A 24,705-nucleotide genomic window follows, 5' to 3' on the forward strand; every position below is an offset into this window, starting at 1 on the left:
AGAGGAGAGGAGACGAGAGGAGAGGAGAGGAGAGGAGAGGAGAGGAGAGGAGGAGTCAAACCAACAACAACAACAAAAACAAATATCATGGAAACGAAACTTCAACAAAACAAGCAGTGGTGTCATCTGTATTCCAGAACATGTCACACCTGCAGAGCAGACAGTGAACCGTCAAGTTGATAGACCCCCAATACCCCCCATCATCACACTCACCTAGACCCACACTGCTGTTCTCCAGCAGGTAACTCAGGTGATCAAACATGGCCTTCTGGTTCTGACGGCTGATCCGACAGAAGTAACACAGGAACCTGCAGCAGTTAGCCACCATCTTAGGAAACGTGATCTCCTACACACACACACACACACGCACGCACACACACACACACACACACACACACACACACACACACACAGACACACACACACACACACACCTGTGTTATGGACATACTGGTTGGGTAACTTTTATTAATGCAGTATTTAACATGTGGCACTGTATAACTATATGCCTAAACATTAATAATAGTAATATGTTGAATCAAATATAATACATGCAGAGTAATTGAATGTTATCTAATCTTACCATATGTGATCGAATGTTTTAACTAATGTAATCTAAAGTGATCTAATATAATAATTAAATATATTTAATCTGATGTAATCTAATGTGACTTAATGTAATCTTGTGTAATTCAGTGGGAACAAATGTAATCTAATGTGATCTCATTGGATCTAATGGAATGTGAAGTGATCCAGTGTTATCAAACTACATCTATAGTGATCTTATGATATTTGATATAATCTAATGTGATTTGATGTAATCTACTGTGATATAATGTGATCTAATGTGATTTAGTGTAATCTACTGTGATACAATGTAATCTAATGTGATATAATGTGATCTAATGTGATTTAGTGTAATCTACTGTAATACAATGTAATCTAACATGATCTAATGTAATCTAATGTGATATAATGTGATTTAGTTTAATCTACTGTGATATAATGTGATTTAGTTTAATCTACTGTGATATAATGTAATCTAATGTGATTTATTGTAATCTAATGTGATATAATGTAATCTAACATGATCTAATGTAATCTAATGTGATTTAGTGTAATCTAATGTGATATAATGTAATCTAACATGATCTAATGTAATCTAATGTGATTTAGTGTAATCTAATGTGATATAATGTAATCTAACATGATCTAATGTAATCTAATGTGATTTAGTATAATCTAATGTGATATAATGTAATCTAACATGATCTAATGTAATCTAATGTGATTTAGTGTAATCTAATGTGGTATAATGCAATCTAACGTGATCTAATGTGATAAAATGTGATTAAATGTGATTAAATGTAATCTGATGTAATCGTTTGTGATCCAATATAATGTGATTTAAGGTAATGTAACCTGATCAAATATAATCTATTGTTATTTAATGCAACCTAATGTTATCTAATGTGATCTAATTTAATCTAATGTAATTTAATGTAACCTAATGTAATTTAATGTAACCTAATTTGATTTGATGTGATTATTGTAATCTGATGTTATCTCAAGTGATTTAATGTAATCTGATGATATCTCAAGTGATTTAATGTAATCTGATGTTATCTCAAGTGATTTAATGTAATCTGATGTTATCTCAAGTGATTTAATGTAATCTAATGTAATTTAATGTAATCTAATGTAATCTGATGTAATCTTATATGATTTAATGTAATCTAAAGTGATTTAATTTAATCTACTTTGGTTTAAGGTAATCTAATGTGATTTAATATGATCCAATGAGATTTAATGTGATCTAATGCGGTTTAATGTAACCCTTATGTAATTTAATGTAATCTAATATGCTTTCATGTAATAAAATGTGATTAAATGTAATCTGATGTAATCTTATGTGATACAATACAATGAGATTTAAGGTAATGTAACCTGATCTAATACAACTTTTCGTTATTTAATGCAACCTAATGTTATCTAATGTGATCTAATTTAATCTAATTTAATTTAATGTAACCTAATTTGATTTGCTGTGATTATTGTAATCTGCTGTAATCTTAAGTGATTTAATGTAATCTAATAAAATGTAATGTAATCTTACGTGACCTAATGTAATGTTATGTGATCTTGTGTAACCCATTGTGATTTAATAAAATCTTATGTGATCTACTGTGATGTAATGGGATTTAATGCAACTGTAAAGGGATTTAATGTGATCTCATATAGTATAATGTAATATATAATTTAATTTAATGTAACCTAATTTGATTTGATGTGATTATTGTAATCGGATGTATAATAAAGTGATCTAATGTAATCTAATGTGATCTTACGTAATACAATGTGATCCAATGTAATGTAACATGATTTAATGTAACCCAATGTGATTTAACCTCATTTATTGTGATCTAATGTATGTAATCTTTTTCAACCTAATGTCATATAATGTTATTTAATGCAATCTAATATAGTTGAATTTAACTCAATCTTATATAATGTAAAGTAAACTACTTTGATTAAATATAATTAATGTAATCTGATGTAATCTAATGTGATCTAATATAATATAATGTGATTTAATGTAACCTTATTTAACCTAATGTGATTTAATATTATTTAATGTAATCTAATGTGATCTAATATAATATAATGTGATTTAATGTAACCTTATTTAACCTAATGTGATTTAATATTATTTAATGTAATCTAATGTGATCTAATATAGTATATTTTAATCTAACACAATCTAATATAATTGAATGTAAGCTACCTTGATTTAATGTGATTAATGTAATCTGATGTAATCTAAAGTGATCTAATATAATATAATGTGATTTAATGAAACCTAATGAGATTTAATGGCATGTTTGTAATCTATTGTTTATCTGGGTAACTGTATGTATGGATTTCCTCAGGCTGTGTTTCCTAAACGTCTCTTCACATATGTACAGGTTGGTATTGATAAGACTGGAACAGGACTTAATGCTGGACTGAATGTTGTACTGAATCTGTTCAGATTTGTCTTTTCTGAATAAATAATAAATTACAAAAAAACCTTCATGCAGACGAGTTAATTCTTAAAGACTTGGATTATTAACAGATCCACCTGTGTGTGTGTCTGAACCTGGCCCTGCTCTCAGCCTGCACTCTGATTGGTCTGTTACCTGTGACAACAGGTGAGTCATCTATCTCACCTTTGAGTCTCCTCCACTCAGCACGTTCACCATCACCTCCATGACGGTCTCATGCATCCCCAGAGCTCTCATCAGGTTTGGGTGCTGGTAGAACACTTTGTTGTTCATGATGTCACTGCACAGGTACACAATACACTTTTACACACCTTTAATACACACACTGTGCGACAGACACTATTTATCACACAGGGTATTAAAGATATACAACACATTTAACCATTTCACTGCAATCAGAGCCCTGACACATTCAAAGTCATGAGGACATTCTACAGTACGTCCACATGATCATCAGCTCCTCCTCCTCTGCATCTCTGTTATGTGTTATATAGACAGAGTAATACAGTGTATACCGTTATTAAACTCATGTCCTTACCCTAACCCTCGTATCATCAGCTTCTCCTCCTCGCGGCCCATACGCACACTGAGCAGAGATCTGATCTGACCTAAAGCAGCCAGCAGGGTGATGGTGTCCTCAATGGAGACAGAATTTATGGTGTAGGTCTTTGGGAGAGCCTGGACCTGATGGCAGACAGAGAGTGAAACTCAACTCAACTCATTTGTATTCTTACAGCACCTACATACATTCAAGCATGCAGCCCAAATTACTTCACAACAAACAGAGAGACAGAAAATAAAAGAAACACAATCAACACAATAGACAAACTAGCTGACCCTAAGTAGTTGGTTAGTTCAAAACACCACAGCTCGAGTACTGACTAGAACTAGGAAGCGAGAGCTCATCTCTCCAGTGTTAGCTTCTCTACACTGACTCCCCATAAAATCTAGACTAGAATTTAAAATCCTTCTTCTGACCTACAAAGCTCTTAATGATCAGACACCTTCGTATCTTAAAGAGTTCACAGTGCCCTATTACCCCTCTAGAACGCTACGCTCCCAACATGCAGGCCTGCTGGTCGTACCTAAAGTCTCTAAAAGTAGTATGGGAGGTAGAACCTTCAGTTATCAGGCCCCTCTCCTTTGGAATCATCTACCAGTCAGGGTCCGGGAGGCAGACACCCTCTCTACTTTTAAGAGTAGGCTTCAAACTTTCCTTTTTGATAAAGCTTATAGTTAGAGCTGGATCAGGCTTGGACCAGCTCTTGGGTATGCTGCTATAGGCTTAGACTGCTGGCGGAACTGACACACTAGGAGCGGCAACAGCTACTACTACACGTCTCATCACTATCACCGCTCCCTCTCTCTCTTATTCTCCTCTATCCCTCTTTCCAGACCCAACTGGGTCGAGGCAGATGTGTGTCTAACATGAGTCTGGTTCTGCTCGAGGTTTCTGCCTGTTAAAAGAAGTTTGTCCTCTCTGCTGTAACTAGCTAAATACTGTGAGGTGCAATGCTCATGGTGGATTAAGGTGGGGTCAGACTGAGTCTGATCCTGTCTTGGTGTTGGGTCTCTGTTCATAATTTAACATAGAGTGGTCTAGACCTGCTCTGTTTGTAAAAGCGTCTTGAGATAACGTTTGTTGTGATTTGGCGCTATACAAATAAAGATTGATAGATTGATTAATTGATTGATTGATTGATTGATTGAATGATTGATTGATTGATTGATTGATTGATTGATTAATTGATTGAAATGATTTATTTATACAGCTCAAACAGCCCATCATGTTAGCGTTAAACTTGTGTTCACACTAATGGTTGATGCACAGAGACAAATCTTTAATATTCTGACTGATGGCTGTTGGATTGGATATTGAAGTAGTTATTTTTCTTACAAGGTGTAAACAGACTCAGTTCAGCTCAATGTCTTCTAATGCTGCGGACAGAAACATGGAGGGAGGAGGGGAAACCTGTCTCCTCACAGTTCTGTGTTCATACTTTAATCCTCCCTACGAGTGACGTGTTCAACACAGCAGAACAAACAGCTTCACTCAGTGTGATATCTGTACTAAAGGATTACACACACACACACACACACACACACACACACACACACACACACACAGAGTCAGTGGTACCTGTCCTCCGATGCCGTCGTACTGTCGGTGCAGCAGGACAAACATGGCCCTGACCAGATCTGGATCCTCGATGACCGACTCCTGAGCCCAGCGGACCATGGTGTTAGAGATCAGCTGCTGTAACGTGCCTGCAAACAATACAACGTGCATGGCATCACACTGTGACAGACTGACACGGCCTCTTTGTCTTTACACTCAGGATGTTAATGAATCCAGTATGGATCAGTTGGTTTTTAAGAACTCATTCCAATGCCTCACTGATTCATGCTTTGGTCCCGCTCAGCCCTACAAAAATACTGGTCCCATGTTTTTGACATTCTTTGAAGAGCGCTTCAAGTGTCCCTACATGCAACTCCACTTGTTGCATTTTTTGGGGGACCTCCTCATGCGATGGTCCTCCCAAAAACTCAAACTGTGTTTGTAGCGTTCCTCACTTTATTGGACAGACATCAGATTTTATTTTGCTGGAAATCTGCCCCTCCTCCATCCTATGAGTGCTGGGTCAGGGATGCTCTTTATTTTAGCAGACTAGAAAAGATTAAACATACTCTGCTCGGATCCACAATCCAGTTTTTTAAAATATGGCGGCCTTTCTTTGAACTTATAAAAACCCTGCAGATCAAAGATCCACATCAATAAAGCTGGCTGCAGATTTTGAATCTTTTCTTAATCCTGATCTCTTTGAGGCTTTAAAGGTGACATATCATGCAAAATAGACTTTTTAATGGTTCTTTACCTGAAATATGTTTCCCTGGCATGTCTACAAACCCCCCGAGAATGAAAAAAATCCATTCTGCCCCTGTTCTGATTTCTCCACCTTTCTGTAAATGTGTGTGAAACCAGCCGTTTCAGACTTCAGTGTTTTTGTTACGTAACAACAATATCCGGTCTGTCACGGAGTCAGAGCTCGGAGCTTGTTCAGCCCATAGACTGTATAAAATAATACTGAATCCCTCCTCCGTTTTTCATTACCTGCACAAATGTGTGCTAACAAGGAGCTTAGGAGGGAGGCATGCTAGTTGTAGGCTGTCTTAATAAACACAAAGGTCGGTTTTACTCCCCACGTCTGCAGATTTGAAGATCTAGTGGATGATTTTTATTTATCATGGATAAGTGCTAGCGCTAGTTAGCATAGCCACATAGCTACATGTTCATAGCTGTAGCTGTAGCTGTGTACCAAGACACACGTCGACATACTGACAAATAAAACAACAAGAAACACTAAATCTGTGACCAATCCTTCAGAAAGGTCCTGCTACAGGCGCCTCTCCATCAGGATCAGATTCTGGATCAGATTCAGAGGGTTGAAGTAACGCGATCTCTGAGCAGCCGTGTATATTCAGCCAACATGTAAACATTAGATCAACGTGCTGGAGAGCCGAGGCCACACCCACTTCCTGAGGGGGCGTGGTCAGAGAGAAAACAGACTGTTCTGATGAGGAATGAAGAAGAGGACTTTTCAGGCATGCCAAAATCTGATTTCAAAGTGTTTTTTTGAGCATAAACTTTAAAGACATGTTTTGGGGACCTCTTAGACCAATATATATTGATGAAAAAAGCGTGATATGTCCCCTTTAAATCCCTTCAGTAGCACCTACATTCATCTCACAGAAAATGTTCTGTTGTTCTGTAGAACTAGATTATCACAAGTGGGGTTCACTCTTTATTTCTCAGTTTGTTTTATTGGTATTATTATTGTTATTGTTTATTTTTATTATTATTACTGTTACTGTTTTTGTAGTGTTTGCCCTAGTTATTTTTTAAATACGAACCTATTTATTTTATTGTATTTTCACTATTTTCAATTATTTCTTATTTTTTTATTTATGACTTTTATTTCAAATGATTATCATTTATTATTATTGTTTTGTTTTCTTTCATTCACTTATTTTGTTTTCTTATAATAAAAAACATCACTTGCTTTAATTGTTTACATTGATCTTCTGTATGGAGTATAAAATTCAAATAAACATCTTTAAAAAAATAAAGGAACTTACTCGAACAGGTTTTTGATTTTCTATCACGTGGAACAAACATCATGTGGTCTCATATTTGGTTCAGCTATCAGGGAGGTGTTTGAAGTTTAAAGCATGTTTCATGTGAATCAGCTGACTGAAGGTGTTGCTCACAGCGGAGACGCTCAGCTGGGGGCTGCAGCTGAGTGACAGGTCTCCACAAGCGCTTTGTTTCTCTGCAGCTGGACTGATTCTGACCCGGTTGCGCTCCCGGCTGACACCTGACCACGTTCACATGCTTATTTTTCTCAATAAGAACGAGTAGATAGAAAACTGGATACTGTGGGCCTGATCTACTAAGATCCCAAATAAGGAGCGCTAATTTGCGTGTGCAAATAATAATTTTGCAGGTGTTATTTCTGGGTGTGTTGCGGGTGATCTACTAAGACTGCGTGCGCAAATGATAACGAGTGCAAAAGTGGTGTGGACCGCCCTATTTTACGAGTGAACAAACTAAACTGAAGTATTCAGACCACGTTCAGGCTGAGTTTGTTTCAAACCTCTCACACCCTGAGGAGTGCTGAATCAGACTGGCACATGCAGTGTTTCCTGTAGTTGGTGCTCCTCCACCTGTGCGTGTTAGGACTCACTGGGCTTCCTGTCCTTCTTCTCTGCAGGTAGGTTGGCCATCTTGTTCTTCAGGGAGGACACCTTCTCCACCAATGACATGAGCCGACCTCTGATGGTGAAGTCACTGTCTCCGCCCACCGCTCTGTCCTCGTCCAGCTCTATACCTGACAGCAGGGACTCGTCAGTACTCACTCATCACCACACAGTGCATTGATTCTTGATTATTGATCATTGTATTAGTTATTGATCAGGTGGGTCTATGTGCTGTACCACAGTGTCTCATGATGTCCTCATGGAAGTCCAGCAGCTGTTCTCTGATGTACTCGGAACAGGGACAGTCCTGTTTCTCATCCTTAAAGTTTAGCAGCATGTTGATCTGAGGAGAGAGAGAGAGTCCTCTTTTTAGGTGCTGCAGCCCATCCCTGATTAGAGTGGACTTCCTCAGGTGTGTTCTTACCTGCTCCTGTGGAGGGGACCTGAACTCTTTGGTCTTCCTGGCGGTGAGAGCGGCAGACATGTTGAGTGCGAGCATCACCTCGTTGTAGCGAAAACGCTGGTTGTCTTGGAGAGACGCCACAAAGTCGTCGGAGAAAGCCACCACCGCCTCGATCCGGTGACGCACCTGACAGTCACACAGGTACTGCAGCACGTGGCACATCTACACACACACACACACACACACACACACACACACACACACACACACACACACACACACACACACACACACACACACAGGTTATTAGTATGGTAGTAATGTAGAACCAGCTGATCCTGTGAGCTTCTGCGGTGGGGTTTCTGCTGTTAAAAGGACCAGGAGGTGAACTGAGCGCTCAGAGCACTGTGACACTTCATGGCACATTTCCACACTCTGTGCACAGGTGTGGATGTGTGGATCAGATAGAACCCTGGAGGTTTCTTCCTGTTAAAGGAAGTTTGTCCTTGCCACTGTAACTTGCTAAATGCTTCAAAGTGCTCTGCTCATGGTGGATTAAGATGAGATCTGCCTTTGTCCTGTCTGTAAGATGGGACACGATCTTATCTTGATGTTGGGTTTACATTTTACATTAGCAAAACACTTTTACCAAGGCCAAAACAAATTAACATTTAAGAAAGAATATGTACAAAATCAGAAACACTTTTGAAGAGACAGACCATTTTTACCAGAAACAAATTTACAAACAGTAGACTCTACTGGAAAAGGAATGTACCAAATACAGGAAGTGATCCGGGAGTGATCGAGTTGTAAGGAAGAAGGCTTCTGAGTTTGTTGATATCTGGAAGACATTTTTGAATTTTATCAAACATGTTATCAGTGAAGAAGAGCTGAAACTGTGAGGGGATGATGCCAATGACGTTCTATATTTAAGATGTGAGGAATGTATGAAAAACTCAGATATGTGCCAGAACATTTATATTTATTATTTTGTGCTGCATTTTAGTTTTTCATTTATTTAATTTTGAATGTCAATTTATTTACCAATTTATTTACTGAGAGGTTTTGTCTGGAACTTTCTGAAAATCTACTCTGACAATGTAAGCATTACTCTTATTTATTTATTTTATGTTTTCTGTATGTGTTTGAATATTCTGTCATTTGAGGGGGGGTTGTGTGTTTTCTGTATGTTTTGATACACACTATGAGCAGCTCATAGTGCCCTATTACCCCTCTAGAACACTACGCTCCCAACATGCAGGCCTGCTGGTCATACCTAAAGTCTCTAAAAGTAGTATGGGAGGTAGAGCCTTCAGTTATCAGGCCCCTCTCATTTGGAATCATCTACCAGTCAGGGTCCGGGAGGCAGACACCCTCTCTACTTTTAAGAGTAGGCTTCAAACTTTCCTTTTTGATAAAGCTTATAGTTAGAGCTGGATCAGGCTTGGACCAGCTCTTAGTTATGCTGCTATAGGCTTAGACTGCCGCGGTACTGGTGCACCGACACACTGGGATCCTATCTCACCCCCTACCACACACAGCAGCTTAGGGGGCCGGCAGCCTCCGCTGCCCCAACCCCCATCACTTACTTTAACTCTGCCTGTCCCATTAAAGTTACTAACCATAGACCTTTCTGGAGTCCCTGAGCTCCCTTGTCTCGTAGGTTCCTCTGAGCTGCCGTAGACGTCCTCCTGCTGTGGACGTTCCAGACTCCAGCTGATACGTACGTGCTGGACTCCAGCGACAACAGCTACTGCTACTCGTCTCATCACTATCACCGCTCCCTCTCTCTCTTATTCTCCTCTATCCCTCTTTCCAGACCCAACTCGTCTCAGGCAGATGGCTGTCTAACATGAGTCTGGTTCTGCTCGAGGTTTCTGCCTGTTAAAGGAAGTTTTTCCTCTCCTCTGTAACTAGCTAAATACTGTGAGGTGCAATGCTCACGGTGGATTAAGGTGGGGTCAGACTGAGTCTTATCCTGTCTTGGTGTTGGGTCTCTGTTCATAATTTGACATAGAGTGGTCTAGACCTGCTCTGTTTGTAAAAGAGTCTTGAGATAACGTTTGTTGTGATTTGGCGTTATACAAATAAAGATTGATTGATTGATTGATTTTGTGAACACCCTGTAAAATGTGAAAATCTATCAAACGTATGTTTACAAATAAACTCTGAACATACATTTCCAGAGTTACTGCTTTTTTTTCCAAATTTCGTTTTTTTTTGGCTTTTATTTTGAAAGGAAACATCAGAACAAAGCGCTCACTTGACCACTTCCTGTATTTGGTTCAGTCTGCTGTTTGAACATATGTCTCAGGTTAAAAAATGCTCCGTCTCTTTAAAAGTGTTTCTGATTTTGTTGATGTGTTTTCTTTAGTTCTTGGTAAAAGTGTTTAAAGTTCTTTAGATTTATAAAATGTAAATGTGTCTCCAGCTTTGTAAAAGAGTTTGATCCTTTGTTAATCTACATTGCTCTTCCCAGCCACCGCAGAAAGGACTTGAAGTATTGATCATGAGGACGACCTCACTCTTAAACAGAACACAGAAACAGAACAGAGACACACGTCCTGCTGACAGTCAGGGACCCGCCGAGCTGAAGGATCAGAAACCGGTCACCTGGAGTTTGACGGGCTCAGGTAGCTTCATCTGTAACAGTCCTTCTTTGGGCATGCTCCTCCCTCCCTCCTCTCCTCTCCCTCCAGCCTCCGTCTCCTTCAGCAGCTCCGGCTCCCTTTGCGCCTCCTGCTGCTTCTCTCCGGTCTCACAGAACACAGAGGGCTCGATCAGTCTCAGGATGTTCTTCAGGTCTCCGTTCTTGAACACTCCCATGATGAGCATGGTGTAGAACAGTTTGATGAGGGGGACAAACAAGAACTCGGTGCTGCCCCCTATAGGATCTCTGACGTGCATGCTGCCTTCCCTCACAGCCTCCGTCAGCATCTCGATGGTTTTCACCTTCAGGATGTCTAAGGGGAACTCAGGGCTGTACTGGAAGCAGTCTCCTGATGGTGACCCGTTGCTACGATGCTTGGGTCCACCCCCGCAGACAAAGTTGGGCGAGGAGAAGTGCATTCTGGGTCTGAGGGAGGTGCTGAGGCCGATGCCAGGCAGGCCGTGTTTCTTGTCCTGGTCTGGAAACAGAGTGATGCTCTTGGTCTCGTCCGTCATGGGGACGATGTACTCGTTGTTCATCATGAGGCGAGCTGTGGCGTAGCTGCTCAGGTGGATGTCGATCAGCAGGTCGTAGTAACCTGCACGCAGCAGACCTGAGGGAGAGACACACGGTCATCAGTCAACAGCTGTACTAAGATCATCAGCAGCTCATACACAGTTTTATCTCTCAGAGAACAGGAGACATGAGCTCAAGTTATTTAGATTACAGTTAGTGAGTGGAACACCAGGCTGCAGGGCCCACAGACCATCAGAGCAGACTGCTGCAGAGACCGGACCACACTGATGCTAACAGCTTGTAACAGTAGTCTTCTCTCAGCCCACCGTGAATGCATCTCTCCCGGTGTTACGGTTTTAAAAGTGACCCCGTAAACTGGAGCCCTTCAGCTGAACGTGTCAGTGTTTGTGGAGTTTACACAGCTGTTGAAACACAGAGGGAGTTCCTGGGAATGCAAACTAGTTTAGTTTTTATTAAGATTTCAAAATATCCTCATCAGATATTTAATGATGGTCTAAAGACGTTTATGAGGGATACATCCGGCTGAGAGTCTCCAGTTAACAGGGTCGCTGTTTAAACCAAAACACCGGTCGATCTCTGCCACGGCCTTTTGAGTTCAAAAGGATTTTAAAGCCGTGTTGAAACGTCTTTGCTACTCGCGCTTATCTCCTCTCACGTGTTGATTCAGTGAATCCATCTGTGATGAAATATAGCACCATCTAAAACAGACCAGCTGAGTCTCTTCATGCTAACAGGCTAACTGTTGTGTTGCTCATAATGATACCTGCCTGTCCGTCTGCTTCTATGGGGTCATCCGTGATGAAATGCCTTCCTCTTTGTTTTACTGCCCTCTACTGGTCTGGTGGTGTAGTGCATTTATTTATTTTTTCCTCCACACGTCACTGGCCTGATTTACACAATCTACCCGGGACTTCAGCCCGAGGTTGAAACACAGACAACAATGGGGGCACAGGAACCTTTTAGTTCAGGGGAAAGTAGTTCAGGGGGCTAAAAGACCCTGGAACTCTTGGTCTAAATGCACCTATGTATTTATTGTGTGTGTCTGTAGGTATGATACCTGGCATGTATTTGTTCTCTATGGCCTGCAGCAGCTGGGACTCGTCCACGTGCGAGCAGAGAGCGTGAGCCACTCGATTGTTTCCAAGAGCACAGATAGCAGAGTACAGTCTGAGGGTGTGGAAGTGAAACTTCAACAAGTCGCTCTGCTCCGACAGCTCCAGGACGTCCACACACCTGCCACACATACACACACACACACACACGCACACACACACACACACACACACTCACACACACACACACACACACACACAAGGGGAATGTGTTAAGACTCAGACGTAATAATAACTGCTTCAACACTGAGAGTAACCACAGACATGATCACACAGAGAGAGGTACACCATGCAGAGAAAGAGCAGGTGTGTGTGTGTGTGTGTGTGTGTGTGTGTGTGTGTGTGTGTGTGTGTGTGTGTGTGTGTGTGTGTGTGTGTGTGTGTGTGTGTGTGTGCGTGTGTTCCCCACCTGTTCTCCTCAGGTATGTGCAGAGACATGAACTGCAGAGGTTTGTTACACTGGACCAGCCAGCCCAGTCTGTCGTTCACTCTGGAGGCTGACACCTGGGCAGCACAGGTGGGATTAAACACAGCTCTATATATCAAACAGGAAGTGACATCAGCATTTTGTCAAATCTAACCCTTAAACAGGTAGACAGCTAACAGGTGATACCTTCAGGAAGTGGTTTGGGACACGGCTCCAGAGGACCGGAGTGAGAAACTGGACGTGCAGCCGAGGAGGACACTGAGGGACCGGGTTCTTCTTCTCACTCTTAAAGAGACCAGCTGACAGAGGCATCACATTCTGATGGGTAACAAATCACAGCACAACACCAGGTCAGAGGGAGAGAGAGGAGACACACACCACAAGGCTTTTATTGTGAAACAGCAACAGGAAACGCAGCATTTATCCAGAAACATAACAAAATTAGTGGATGGCATGCATGTGTGTGTGTGTGTTGTAGTCAAGGCCACATCAACCGAGACCAAGACGTGTCCTCTTTCTTATCACAGTAATGACAGGGACACAGAGAGCATCAGTGGTGGTCTCGACCAGTCTTTATATAAAATACTGAGTCCGCCCAGTCCGAGACAGAGACAAGACAGAGTAAAAATGCGTTCGTTTCCGAAACTAGACAGAGACCTTAAATAAGTTGTCTCGAGACCAAGACCGGTCTGGAATACTACAACACTAGTGTCTGTGTGTGTAGGTAAGTGTTTATAAATGTGTGTCCTCACCTTTACTCGTCCCAGCTCAAACTGGAAGACATTGGGACTTGTGGCTTTGGCAAAGACTGCTGGGAACAGTTTTGTGCTGGGCTCCACCTGCAGAGAGGACAAAGTGATGAGCTGATCCTGAACACCTCTGAGGTGTGCAGGTTACATGTCTCCTGGTTAAGGTCAGGATGTGGGCGTGTGTTTGTATTCAGAGGATTTGTAAGAATAAATCCAGGAGTTCATTATGCAATGATTCATGCAGTTCTCCCACAAACATATAGAGTATGTTGGTTCCTGACTCTCCAGATTAATGTCACATAGTACAGACATCTGGTGGACCTAGAAGTCAGAGGCAGGACCAAGAGAAAAAGAGAGGCTGTAGAAGATCAAATATTTACCTGGTAGTACGTGCTGAGCTCTTTCCCATTGGCTGTGAAGGTCAGCAGTCCATGTGTTGTGTCGACCAGACAGCCGATCTCCAAACCGTTATTGTTCCTCCCCTGACCAGGGCTGCTGCTCTCTCCAGCCCAGACCATGTAGCAGTTACTGCGCTTTATACTGCAGAAACACACCACGTTACAGTTACTGCGCTTTATACTGCAGAAACACACCACGTTACAGTTACTGCACTTTATACTGCAGAAACACACCACGTTACAGTTACTGCGCTCTATACTGCAGAAACACACCACGTTACAGTTACTGCGCTTTATACTGCAGAAACACCATGTTACAGTTACTGCGCTTTATACTGCAGAAACACACCACGTTAAAGTTACTGCGCTTTATACTGCAGAAACACACCACGTTACAGTTACTGCGCTTTATACTGCAGAAACACACCACGTTACAGTTACTGCGCTTTATACTGCAGAAAAACACCACGTTAAAGTTACTGCGCTTTATACTGCAGAAACACCATGTTACAGTTACTGCGCTTTATACTGCAGAAACACACCACGTTACAGTTACTGCGCTTTATACTGCAGAAAAACACCACGTTAAAGTTACTGCGCTTTATACTGCAGAAACACCATGTTACAGTTACTGCGCTTTATACTGCAGAAACACACCACGTTACAGTTACTGCGCTTTATACTGCAGAAACACACCACGTTACAGTTACTGCGCTTGATACTGCAGAAACACACCATGTTACAGTTACTGCGCTTTATACTGCAGAAACACACCACGTTACAGTTACTGCGCTTTATACTGCAGAAACACACCACGTTACAGTGACTGCGCTTTATACTGCAGAAACACACCACGTTACAGTTACTGCACTTTATACTGCAGAAACACACCACATTACAGTGACTGCGCTTTATACTGCAGAAACACACCACGTTACAGTTACTGCGCTTTATACTGCAGAAACACACCACATTACAGTTACTGCGCTTTATACTGCAGAAACACACCACGTTACAGTTACTGCGCTTTATACTGCAGAAACACACCACGTTACAGTTACTGCGCTTTATACTGCAGAAACACACCACGTTACAGTTACTGCGCTTTATACTGCAGAAACACACCACGTTACAGTTACTGCGCTTTATACTGCAGAAACACACCACATTACAGTTACTGCGCTTTATACTGCAGAAACACACCACGTTACAGTTACTGCGCTTTATACTGCAGAAACACACCACGTTACAGTTACTGCGCTTTATACTGCAGAAACACACCACGTTACAGTTACTGCACTTTATACTGCAGAAACACACCACATTACAGTTACAGCGCTTTATACTGCAGAAACACACCACGTTACAGTTACTGCGCTTTATACTGCAGAAACACACCACGTTACAGTTACTGCGCTTTATACTGCAGAAACACACCACGTTACAGTTACTGTACTTTATACTGCAGAAACACACCACGTTACAGTTACTGCGCTTTATACTGCAGAAACACACCACATTACAGTTACTGCACTTTACACTGCAGAAACACACCACGTTACAGTTACTGCACTTTATACTGCAGAAACACACCACGTTACAGTTACTGCGCTTTACACTGCAGAAACACACCGCGTTACAGTTACTGCACTTTATACTGCAGAAACACACCACGTTACAGTTACTGCGCTTTATACTGCAGAAACACACCACGTTACAGTTACTGCACTTTATACTGCAGAAACACACCACGTTACAGTTACTGCGCTTTATACTGCAGAAACACACCACGTTACAGTTACTGCGCTTTATACTGCAGAAACACACCACATTACAGTTACTGCGCTTTATACTGCAGAAACACACCACGTTACAGTTACTGCGCTTTATACTGCAGAAACACACCACGTTACAGTTACTGCGCTTTATACTGCAGAAACACACCACGTTACAGTTACTGCGCTTTATACTGCAGAAACACACCACGTTACAGTTACTGCGCTTTATACTGCAGAAACACACCACATTAAAGTTACTGCGCTTTATACTGCAGAAAAAACAGCACGTTACAGTTACTGCACTTTATACTGCAGAAACACACCACGTTACAGTTACTGCACTTTATACTGCAGAAACACACCACGTTACAGTTACTGCACTTTATACTGCAGAAACACACAACGTTACATTTACTGCGCTTTATACTGCAGAAACACACCACGTTACAGTTACTGCACTTTATACTGCAGAAACACACCACGTTACAGTTACTGCGCTTTATACTGCAGAAACACACCACGTTACAGTTACTGCGCTTTATACTGCAGAAACACACCACGTTACAGTTACTGCGCTTTATACTGCAGAAACACACCACGTTACAGTTACTGCACTTTATACTGCAGAAACACACCACGTTACAGTTACTGCGCTTTATACTGCAGAAACACACCACGTTACAGTTACTGCACTTTATACTGCAGAAACACACCACGTTACAGTTACTGCGCTTTATACTGCAGAAACACACCACATTACAGGTACTGCGCTTTATGCTGCAGAAACACACCACATTACAGTGACTGCGCTTTATACTGCAGAAACACACCACGTTACAGTTACTGCACTTTATACTGCAGAAACACACAACGTTACAGTTACTGCACTTTATACTGCAGAAACACACCACGTTACAGTTACTGCACTTTATACTGCAGAAACACACCACGTTACAGTTACTGCGCTTTATACTGCAGAAAAAACAGCACATTACAGTTACTGCGCTTTATACTGCAGAAACACACCACGTTACAGTTACTGCGCTTTATACTGCAGAAACACACCACATTAAAGTTACTGCGCTTTATACTGCAGAAAAAACAGCACATTACAGTTACTGCGCTTTATACTGCAGAAACACACCACGTTACAGTTACTGCGCTTTATACTGCAGAAACACACCACGTTACAGTTACTGCACTTTATACTGCAGAAACACACCACGTTACAGTTACTGCGCTTTATACTGCAGAAACACACCACGTTACAGTTACTGCACTTTATACTGCAGAAACACACCACATTACAGTTACTGCGCTTTATACTGCAGAAACACACCACGTTTCAGTTACTGCGCTTTATACTGCAGAAACACACCACGTTACAGTTACTGCGCTTTATACTGCAGAAACACACCACGTTACAGTTACTGCGCTTTATACTGCAGAATACACACCACGTTACAGTTACTGCGCTTTATACTGCAGAAACACACCACGTTACAGTTACTGCGCTTTATACTGCAGAAACACACCACGTTACAGTTACTGCGCTTTATACTGCAGAAACAAATCACGTTACAGTAACTGCACTTTATACTGCAGAAACACACCACATTACAGTTACTGCGCTTTATACTGCAGAAACACACCACGTTACAGTTACTGCCCTTTATACTGCAGAAACACACCACGTTACAGTGACTGCACTTTATACTGCAGAAACACACCACGTTACAGTTACTGCACTTTATACTGCAGAAACACACCACATTACAGTTAGTGCGCTTTATACTGTTCTTGTTGTCCACTCCCTGAGCTGTGATTTAGTCTTAGGAGAATAGTGTATTTCTACAGACAGAGGACAGTTCTTACACATACAGGAGACTCTGTTGTCTCTAACTGGACTCACCTCTCGTGTACTTTGCCCTTCTCATCTCCCAGGGTGACCGTGACAGTTCGGACCTTGTGCAGCTCAAAGCTCGGGTCATACTGATGGAAGTCAGAGGTCACCCAGCCGACCCACACACTGCTGGGCTCCTGACCCGGGAAGATCCGAACCGAGTAGTAGTGCTGAATGAATAGAGAGAGGGGTTCAGGTTTAACTACATCACCCAGGATTACAGCCTGTACCCCAAAGAGGTTCACAGACCATAATTACAAAGTAGGGATCAGTACTTGCAGTTAACATGTAGTTGAAGTGAGGACTTGCAGACTTCCCCTGTCTGTTGTTTCTAACTGTGTGAGGTTCCTAGTCTATTCCTCTGTTCCTCTTTCCCTTTGTTTGTGTGTCCTGTTTGTCATCTGCTGCTCATCTGCAATCAAGCCAGCTACTAAGGCTATGTTCACACAGCAGGCAAAAGTGGCCCAAATCAGATTTTTTAGAGGCAGTGTGAACACTCAAATCTGGCCAAAATCAGATTTTTCACATCAGATTTAGACCACTTACATATGTGGTCCTGAATCAGGTACAGATCAGATTTTTATCAATGCGACCTCAGTGTGAACGGCCAAGGCTGATTTGATGCACATTTGATACTTTCACGTCACTTTATAGCGACACATGTCACAATTCTGAGCGGCTGTAGCCTTGCAAAAATGGAGGATAGCAACAATGGAGCAAGTCAATGGAGGGACAGCAAGGTCTTGGACCTTATAAATATATGGGAGGACATACTGTTACCGGTCTGGGTTTGAATGTATATTGAAAGAGCTTGTGAAAAGGCTGCATGTGACGTCATTGTTACTGTTCTTTTGCGCATGCGGGGCAGTTCGGAGTCCCAAACAGTTCACACTGGAATCGGATACAGGTCACATTATAGATGGGAATGTGAACAGACAAACAAAAAAATCAGATCTGAGCAAAAAAACTGAATTAAGCATTAAGCCTTGCAGTGTGAAAGTAGCCTTAAGGCTGATTTAATGCTGATTTATACTTCTGCGTCGAATCGACGGCGTAACCTACACCGTAGGTCCGCGTAGCTCCCGTACCTACGCAGAGGCCTACGCACGTAGCTGACGTGCACCTCCTCCAAAATGTAACTACGCGTAGAGCCAACGCGGACCGCAAGCTCTGTGATTGGTCCGCTCGACGGCTTGGTCTTTCCCGCATTCACAGCACTTCCGGGATCCCGGACATCGGCCACACATCGGCCGTGTATTTCATCTCCTCCTCTCTATTCTTCATGTAATCATGTCTGTATGATAAACAGCAACATGTATCAGCTGTAGATTAACAGAACACGCTCTGAATCTCTGTGGAAAAGTAAACAGAGATCGTAGCGGGGCCGGAAGCAGGCGGCCGGCTATCAGAGAGACCGCACTGCCCTCTAGTGTTTCGGAGGAGAATTGCTGCGCGACACGGACACATCGACGCACAAGTATGTGGGGCTCATGTCCGCGTCAGCCCCTGCTGTGTAGGGGAGACGCAGAAGTATAAATCAGCCTTTAGTCTGCAGTTTGTAAGCCTGGTTCAGTCCTCCGCTCATCACCAGATCCTCTGTTTACCAAGCATGGTCCTCAGCTCCGCCCTTCTTTCATGTTTTTTTTAAATCCTTTTGAAATAATCTTATTGTGTCACTCTCTTCCTGTGCCCAGATCTCCCAGCTCCAGGATCACAACCAGCCAGTCTCCATTCATAAAGCACTCTTGGAAATCAGAACTCCACACCCACTCGGAGCCCTGGAAATCTCAGTAACTCATCCCTCAACCTGTTGCAAGTTAAACTCTTTGGTTTCCAGACTTCCTCTTTGCCTCTGTTCGTGTCTGTACTGTGAGGCTGAACCTGGATTTGTTAGAACTGTCTGTGTTGTATTTAGAACGTCAGAGCCACTCTGAGCTTCTTTAGTCCTGCTTGTTATGTTGGAGTGTGGAGCAGCTGCAGCTCATCATCAGTATCACCTCCACTACATGAGAGTGTTGTGTGATATTCCTTTAGTATAGTAACATCGTACTGTGGAGGCGTGCATGAGGAACTCATATTCGTCCCTGTCATCAGGCGTCACCTCCTCTGACAGACGGGTGGATGCTGGACAGCTGTTGTCTGGCTTGTTTTTCTTCAGCATGAACCTGTGGGATCAGACGCTCTGTTCAGGGTCAGAAAGTCAAGTCAACTTTATTTATTCAAGCACTTTCTTTATGCAACAGTGTGAAGATATAAAAGTGCTACACATTAAACAGAAAATAAAATAAAGAGTAGTGTTTAAAAAAATCAAATAGGGGTACAAAAAGTGATACAGATATCCTAACCATAGTCTGTCAGTACTGACTCGTTCGGGTTATAGATGGACTTCCCGCCGTAAATGTTTTAAAGGCAGTTTTGGAGGCTTTAAAGAGATTTCACAACGCTCAGAGACAGAACTGAACCAGGCTATGGGACGGACAAGATACGTTTCTATTGCTAAGTCTGTTTCTCTTTATGAAGCTTTTATTTTGGTATTTCAGCTAGGCTGCAGAGTGGATTTACATATTAGCTAAATATTTAGGATTGCAGAGCAACATTTGAAATTTATATTTAACATTTAACATTAATATTTAACATTTATATTTAACATTCATATTTATATTTAACATTTATATTTAACATTCATATTTATATTTAACATTTATATTTGTATTTATATTTAACATTGAGATTTAAGATTTAAGATTTAACATATATATTTAACATTTATATTAAGATTTAGATTTAGATTTAACATTTAGATTTAGATTTAACATTTAGATTTATTTTTAGCATTTAGATTAAACATTTAACATTTATATTTATATATAAAATTTATATTTCAAATTTAGATTAAACATTTGTATTTAGTATGTAGATTTAACATTTAGATTTGTATTTAACATTTAGATTTAAAATTTATATTTAGTATTTATATTTTACATTTAGATTAAACATTTATATTTAGTATGTAGATCTAACATTTCTATTTATATTTAACACTTAGATTTTACATTTATATTTAACACTTAGATTTAACATTTAGATTTAGTATTTAGATTTAACATTTATATTTAGTATTTAGATTTAACATTTATATTTAGTATTTGAATTTAACATTTAGATCTATATATAACATTTAGATTTAACATTTAGATTCAACATTTAGATTCAACATTTAGATTTAACATTTAGATTCAACATTTAGATTCAACATTTAGATTTAACATTTAGATTCAACATTTAGATTCAACATTTAGATTTAACATTTAGATTCAGTATTTATATTTTACATTTAGATTTAACAGTGATTATAAACTAAATATATTTGTCACAAGAAAATTAAATGTGAAGATCACAAATATTGCTCTAAATGTGATTTTTAAAAAAGGGACTTTTTTATGACTTTGAGAAGTAATAAATGTTCCACCCTCTCTACATCTCTGGGAGGGAGATAAGACTTTACCTTAGCTGTAAGTCTCAGTTGAAGAAGCCGGACTTGACAACAGAAGAAATCAAAATCAAAATGAACACCAAGGCTCTGAACAGAGGAGTGAATACCGAAAGGACCGAGTGCTCCCATCCAACTATAGGGGGTGTGAGGTCTTTCTCTCATGTAACTTAGTTATAAACTCAGTGAAGTTCAAGTTTAAAGGAGGGAGGACAGAAAGCTTCAGCTCAGGTGAACAGAGGAAACCGCTGAGCGTGGAGGATTTACCTGTGCTTGAGCTTGGAAGGCTTCTCCTGGTTGTAATCTTTGTGGTTGTTGAACTCGTCTTTGTCAGGACCGTTGGGACCGTGAGGGGTCTTCATCAGGACCTCAAAGTCTGAAACAGTCTCAAAGTCCTCCAGATCCTGTGGGACCAGCACACACAGACTCTCAGACATACAACAGACCTGACTGTGGGGGGACACACGTGTTATCATAGGGTGTCTTCATGTCAGAGGTCAATTCTGTTACCCTCTTTGGAGAGAAGAGGCCGTCGCTGTGTGGGGACCTGGAAAAGGACTCTGCACACTCTATGGGCATGCTCAGTCTGTAGAAGGTGATGTCAGTTTGACTGTTTTGTGAGCCAAACGACCTCTGAGTGACCCTGAGACACGGACACGACTCCACCGTCCCGTCTATCCTGGTCACCTGGAGGATCAGAAACACCTGATTTAACCTCTCTGTGCTGTCAGACAGCTTCAGAGGACTAACAGGTCTGAGATGTCTGCAGAGGTTACATTGACATAAGAGACCCTAACATCTGTCCACATGTTCCTGAGTGAGTACTCATGGGACTACTCACATCTATGTGCTGGTGGTTGGGGGGCACAGGGACGAACTGAGGCAGCCTCTTGCTGAGCCACATGGTGACGTCTCGGTTCATGTTGACAGCGAACGGTTCGTATCCTTCCTGCAGACCGCAGATGGTGAAGAACTTCAGAGAGCTGACGTCTTTCCCAAAGTTCATCCTCCCCACCTGACACACTCCCAGACTGCAGACCGGGATGAAACCTGCAGACACAGGTCCAACATTTAGAACATGTTGTCACAGCACTGGATCTGATCGGTTTCTGTTCTAGTCAATGTGTTAACTTCCACTGGATCTGCTCCGTTGCGTTCCGGCTGCGTCTCTGATCCGGCAGGTCGGAGTCCTCCGGATCAGATACACAAGACTTCTATTTTTGCCGGATGCCGGAGCATGACGCATCAATCTCAACAGAGCAGATGGAGCGGGACAGGAAGTCAGGTTTCACCAAAACAAAATGAAAACATCCAGTTAATTTTCAGAATAAAACACTCTGTGTTATCTGTGGGAACAGTGGGTTTTGGTCAGATATCTTGAATGCAGAGTATCTGTTTTTTACCCATTGGTGACCATAACTCTGTGTGGATCTTTATGGTGTGTGGAGTACTCAGAGGTTCAGGTCTTAAGCCATGATGCTTAAATCTCTATTGCAAAGGTCAAATCTTAAAGGACTAAAATCTTTGCGTATCTTAGTGTTCAGACGACACTCAGGTTTACCTCACTGCCTCATGAAGTCATGACAGTCCCACAATATCTCTCTATCAGTGTACAGAGCAAATAAATAGCTGAATGAAGAACAGTTCCTTTAATTACACACACATCTACAGAATGTGGCGCTGTAGAGTCAAGACCTTGAGCTGGAAATGTGTTTGAATAGACTCCAGTCTGAGCTTTAGACAGACACATCCACACAATAACTGGATCAGCATCTTATACTGCAGCTGTTACTGAATCCTTTTCATTCAGCCCTGATCCTCTGGGATCCCTGCTCCACTGCTGCTGTGTCGTGTGTGAACACTAACTGGATTGGATTGGATTAGAAAATCTTTATTGTCCCTAAGCAGCAATTTGGTTTGCAACAGTAGTCCCACACACATCATATACACACAAACAATACACATAATAACAAACACAAGTTCACACATTCATATAAATACATATCTACGTAACTCCCGTGGATGACTTCATTTTTCTGCATGAGACCAAAGGTACCACAATCCAACAGCTGAGGCACAAATGATCGAAGGTATCTGTTAGATCTGGCCCTCCTAGTATATGTGAACCTCCTCCCTGTTGGCAAGAGTCTAAACTCTGAATAAAGGGGGTGGTGAGGGTCTTCAAGGATGGCCTTTGCCTTCTGAGTGGCTCTCACTTGGTAAAGATGGTCAAGATTATTAAGATCAGCACCAATGATCTTTGGGCAGACTGTGACGATATAACCCAGCCTGCTTTTGTTAAAAGTGCTGAGGTTACCAAACCAAGAGGTCATTGTAAAAGTTAAAACAGACTCAATAAAAGATAAATACAATATTTTTAAAAGTGATCTGTCAACATTAAAACTCCTCAGCTTCCTCAAGAAACAAGAGTCTCTGATTGGCCTTTTTGCAAATGGCATCAGTGTTTGCATTAAAGGTCAGTTTGTCATCAAGGATTGTGATAAGTATTCATACTCATTCACTGTCTCCACAGCAGATCCATTGATGACAGTTGGTGCCTTGACTGGTTGATTCTGATGAAAATCAATCAGCATTTCCTTTGTTTTTGAGGCATTTAGATGCAAATAAGAGTCATCGCACAATTTAATAAAACTTTCCAGGACTGGACCGTGACCCACCTCGTGGTCCTGCAAGTGGCTGACTATCACTGAGTCGTCAGCAAATTTAATGAGGAACTGTGACTCAAACTTACTCTGACATTCATTTGTGTAAAGCATAAACAACAAGAGTGACAGAAAACACCCCTGAAGAGAGCCTGTGGAACACTGAGGCTGAAGAAGAAGTGTCATTAACACGACCCGTCTGGGATCTTATTGTTAAGAAGTCAACCAGCCAGCATATAGTGCCAAAATCACAATCTGGTATTTTGGACGTGAGGCTGCAAGCAATTAAAAGCTGACAAGAAATCAACTAAGCATGTTAGTATGCTACTTTTTACAATATGCTCAAACCCTTTCATAACTAAGGAGGTAAGCGCCGCAGGGTGATGGTCATTCAAACCTCTTGGAGATTTCACCTTGGCTAATACTGGATTCAGTCTAAACTATATCGACTCACTACCACTTAGGGACACTTGGAGCTGTTTCCTGGGAAGCAAAGTTCAGCAAACCAAACACACTCTGTGCAAAGAACTAGATGCAAAATGCTGTTTTTGAACAATCAGACACACTCAGGGTCACTTCTGCACAAACAGCAGACTGTGAGTTACATAACAAAGCACAACGGGAGAATCTACAGATCTGAGGTGGTGCCGTGCAGAGAATCACTCTGCTGGAGGGCATGTTGGTTCTCTTTGGACAAGATCAATAAGTGTTTGAGCTGTGGACCTCTTCCCCTCCTTAACGGTCTACAATCCAAAGACGAGTTCACCTGAGATCAGAACCTTCTGGACAGTCA

At 41.4% G+C, this 24,705-nt stretch overlaps 1 protein-coding gene across 1 annotated transcript in view; it reads right to left on the bottom strand.

Moving 5' to 3' along the window:
* The window catches only part of ryr2a (ryanodine receptor 2a (cardiac)), a 118,809-nt gene that overhangs the window by 89,417 nt on the left and 4,687 nt on the right, over positions 1-24,705 (bottom strand). The window contains exons 11-28 of the mRNA XM_034708408.1: positions 22,091-22,299; positions 21,760-21,936; positions 21,517-21,653; positions 19,810-19,924; positions 17,769-17,929; positions 14,061-14,220; positions 13,684-13,770; positions 13,118-13,249; positions 12,914-13,008; positions 12,450-12,625; positions 10,819-11,468; positions 8,227-8,427; positions 8,040-8,145; positions 7,790-7,933; positions 5,185-5,312; positions 3,583-3,728; positions 3,210-3,324; positions 214-346 (exon numbers count right to left, since the gene is read on the bottom strand). Coding sequence (XP_034564299.1) covers positions 214-346; positions 3,210-3,324; positions 3,583-3,728; positions 5,185-5,312; positions 7,790-7,933; positions 8,040-8,145; positions 8,227-8,427; positions 10,819-11,468; positions 12,450-12,625; positions 12,914-13,008; positions 13,118-13,249; positions 13,684-13,770; positions 14,061-14,220; positions 17,769-17,929; positions 19,810-19,924; positions 21,517-21,653; positions 21,760-21,936; positions 22,091-22,299 — 3,072 coding nt within the window. The remainder of the gene's footprint in view (positions 1-213; positions 347-3,209; positions 3,325-3,582; positions 3,729-5,184; positions 5,313-7,789; positions 7,934-8,039; positions 8,146-8,226; positions 8,428-10,818; positions 11,469-12,449; positions 12,626-12,913; positions 13,009-13,117; positions 13,250-13,683; positions 13,771-14,060; positions 14,221-17,768; positions 17,930-19,809; positions 19,925-21,516; positions 21,654-21,759; positions 21,937-22,090; positions 22,300-24,705) is intronic.

Source organism: Notolabrus celidotus, chromosome 18 (genome assembly GCF_009762535.1).
Source record: "Notolabrus celidotus isolate fNotCel1 chromosome 18, fNotCel1.pri, whole genome shotgun sequence".
In the NCBI taxonomy this organism is placed as follows: Eukaryota; Metazoa; Chordata; class Actinopteri; order Labriformes; family Labridae; genus Notolabrus; species Notolabrus celidotus.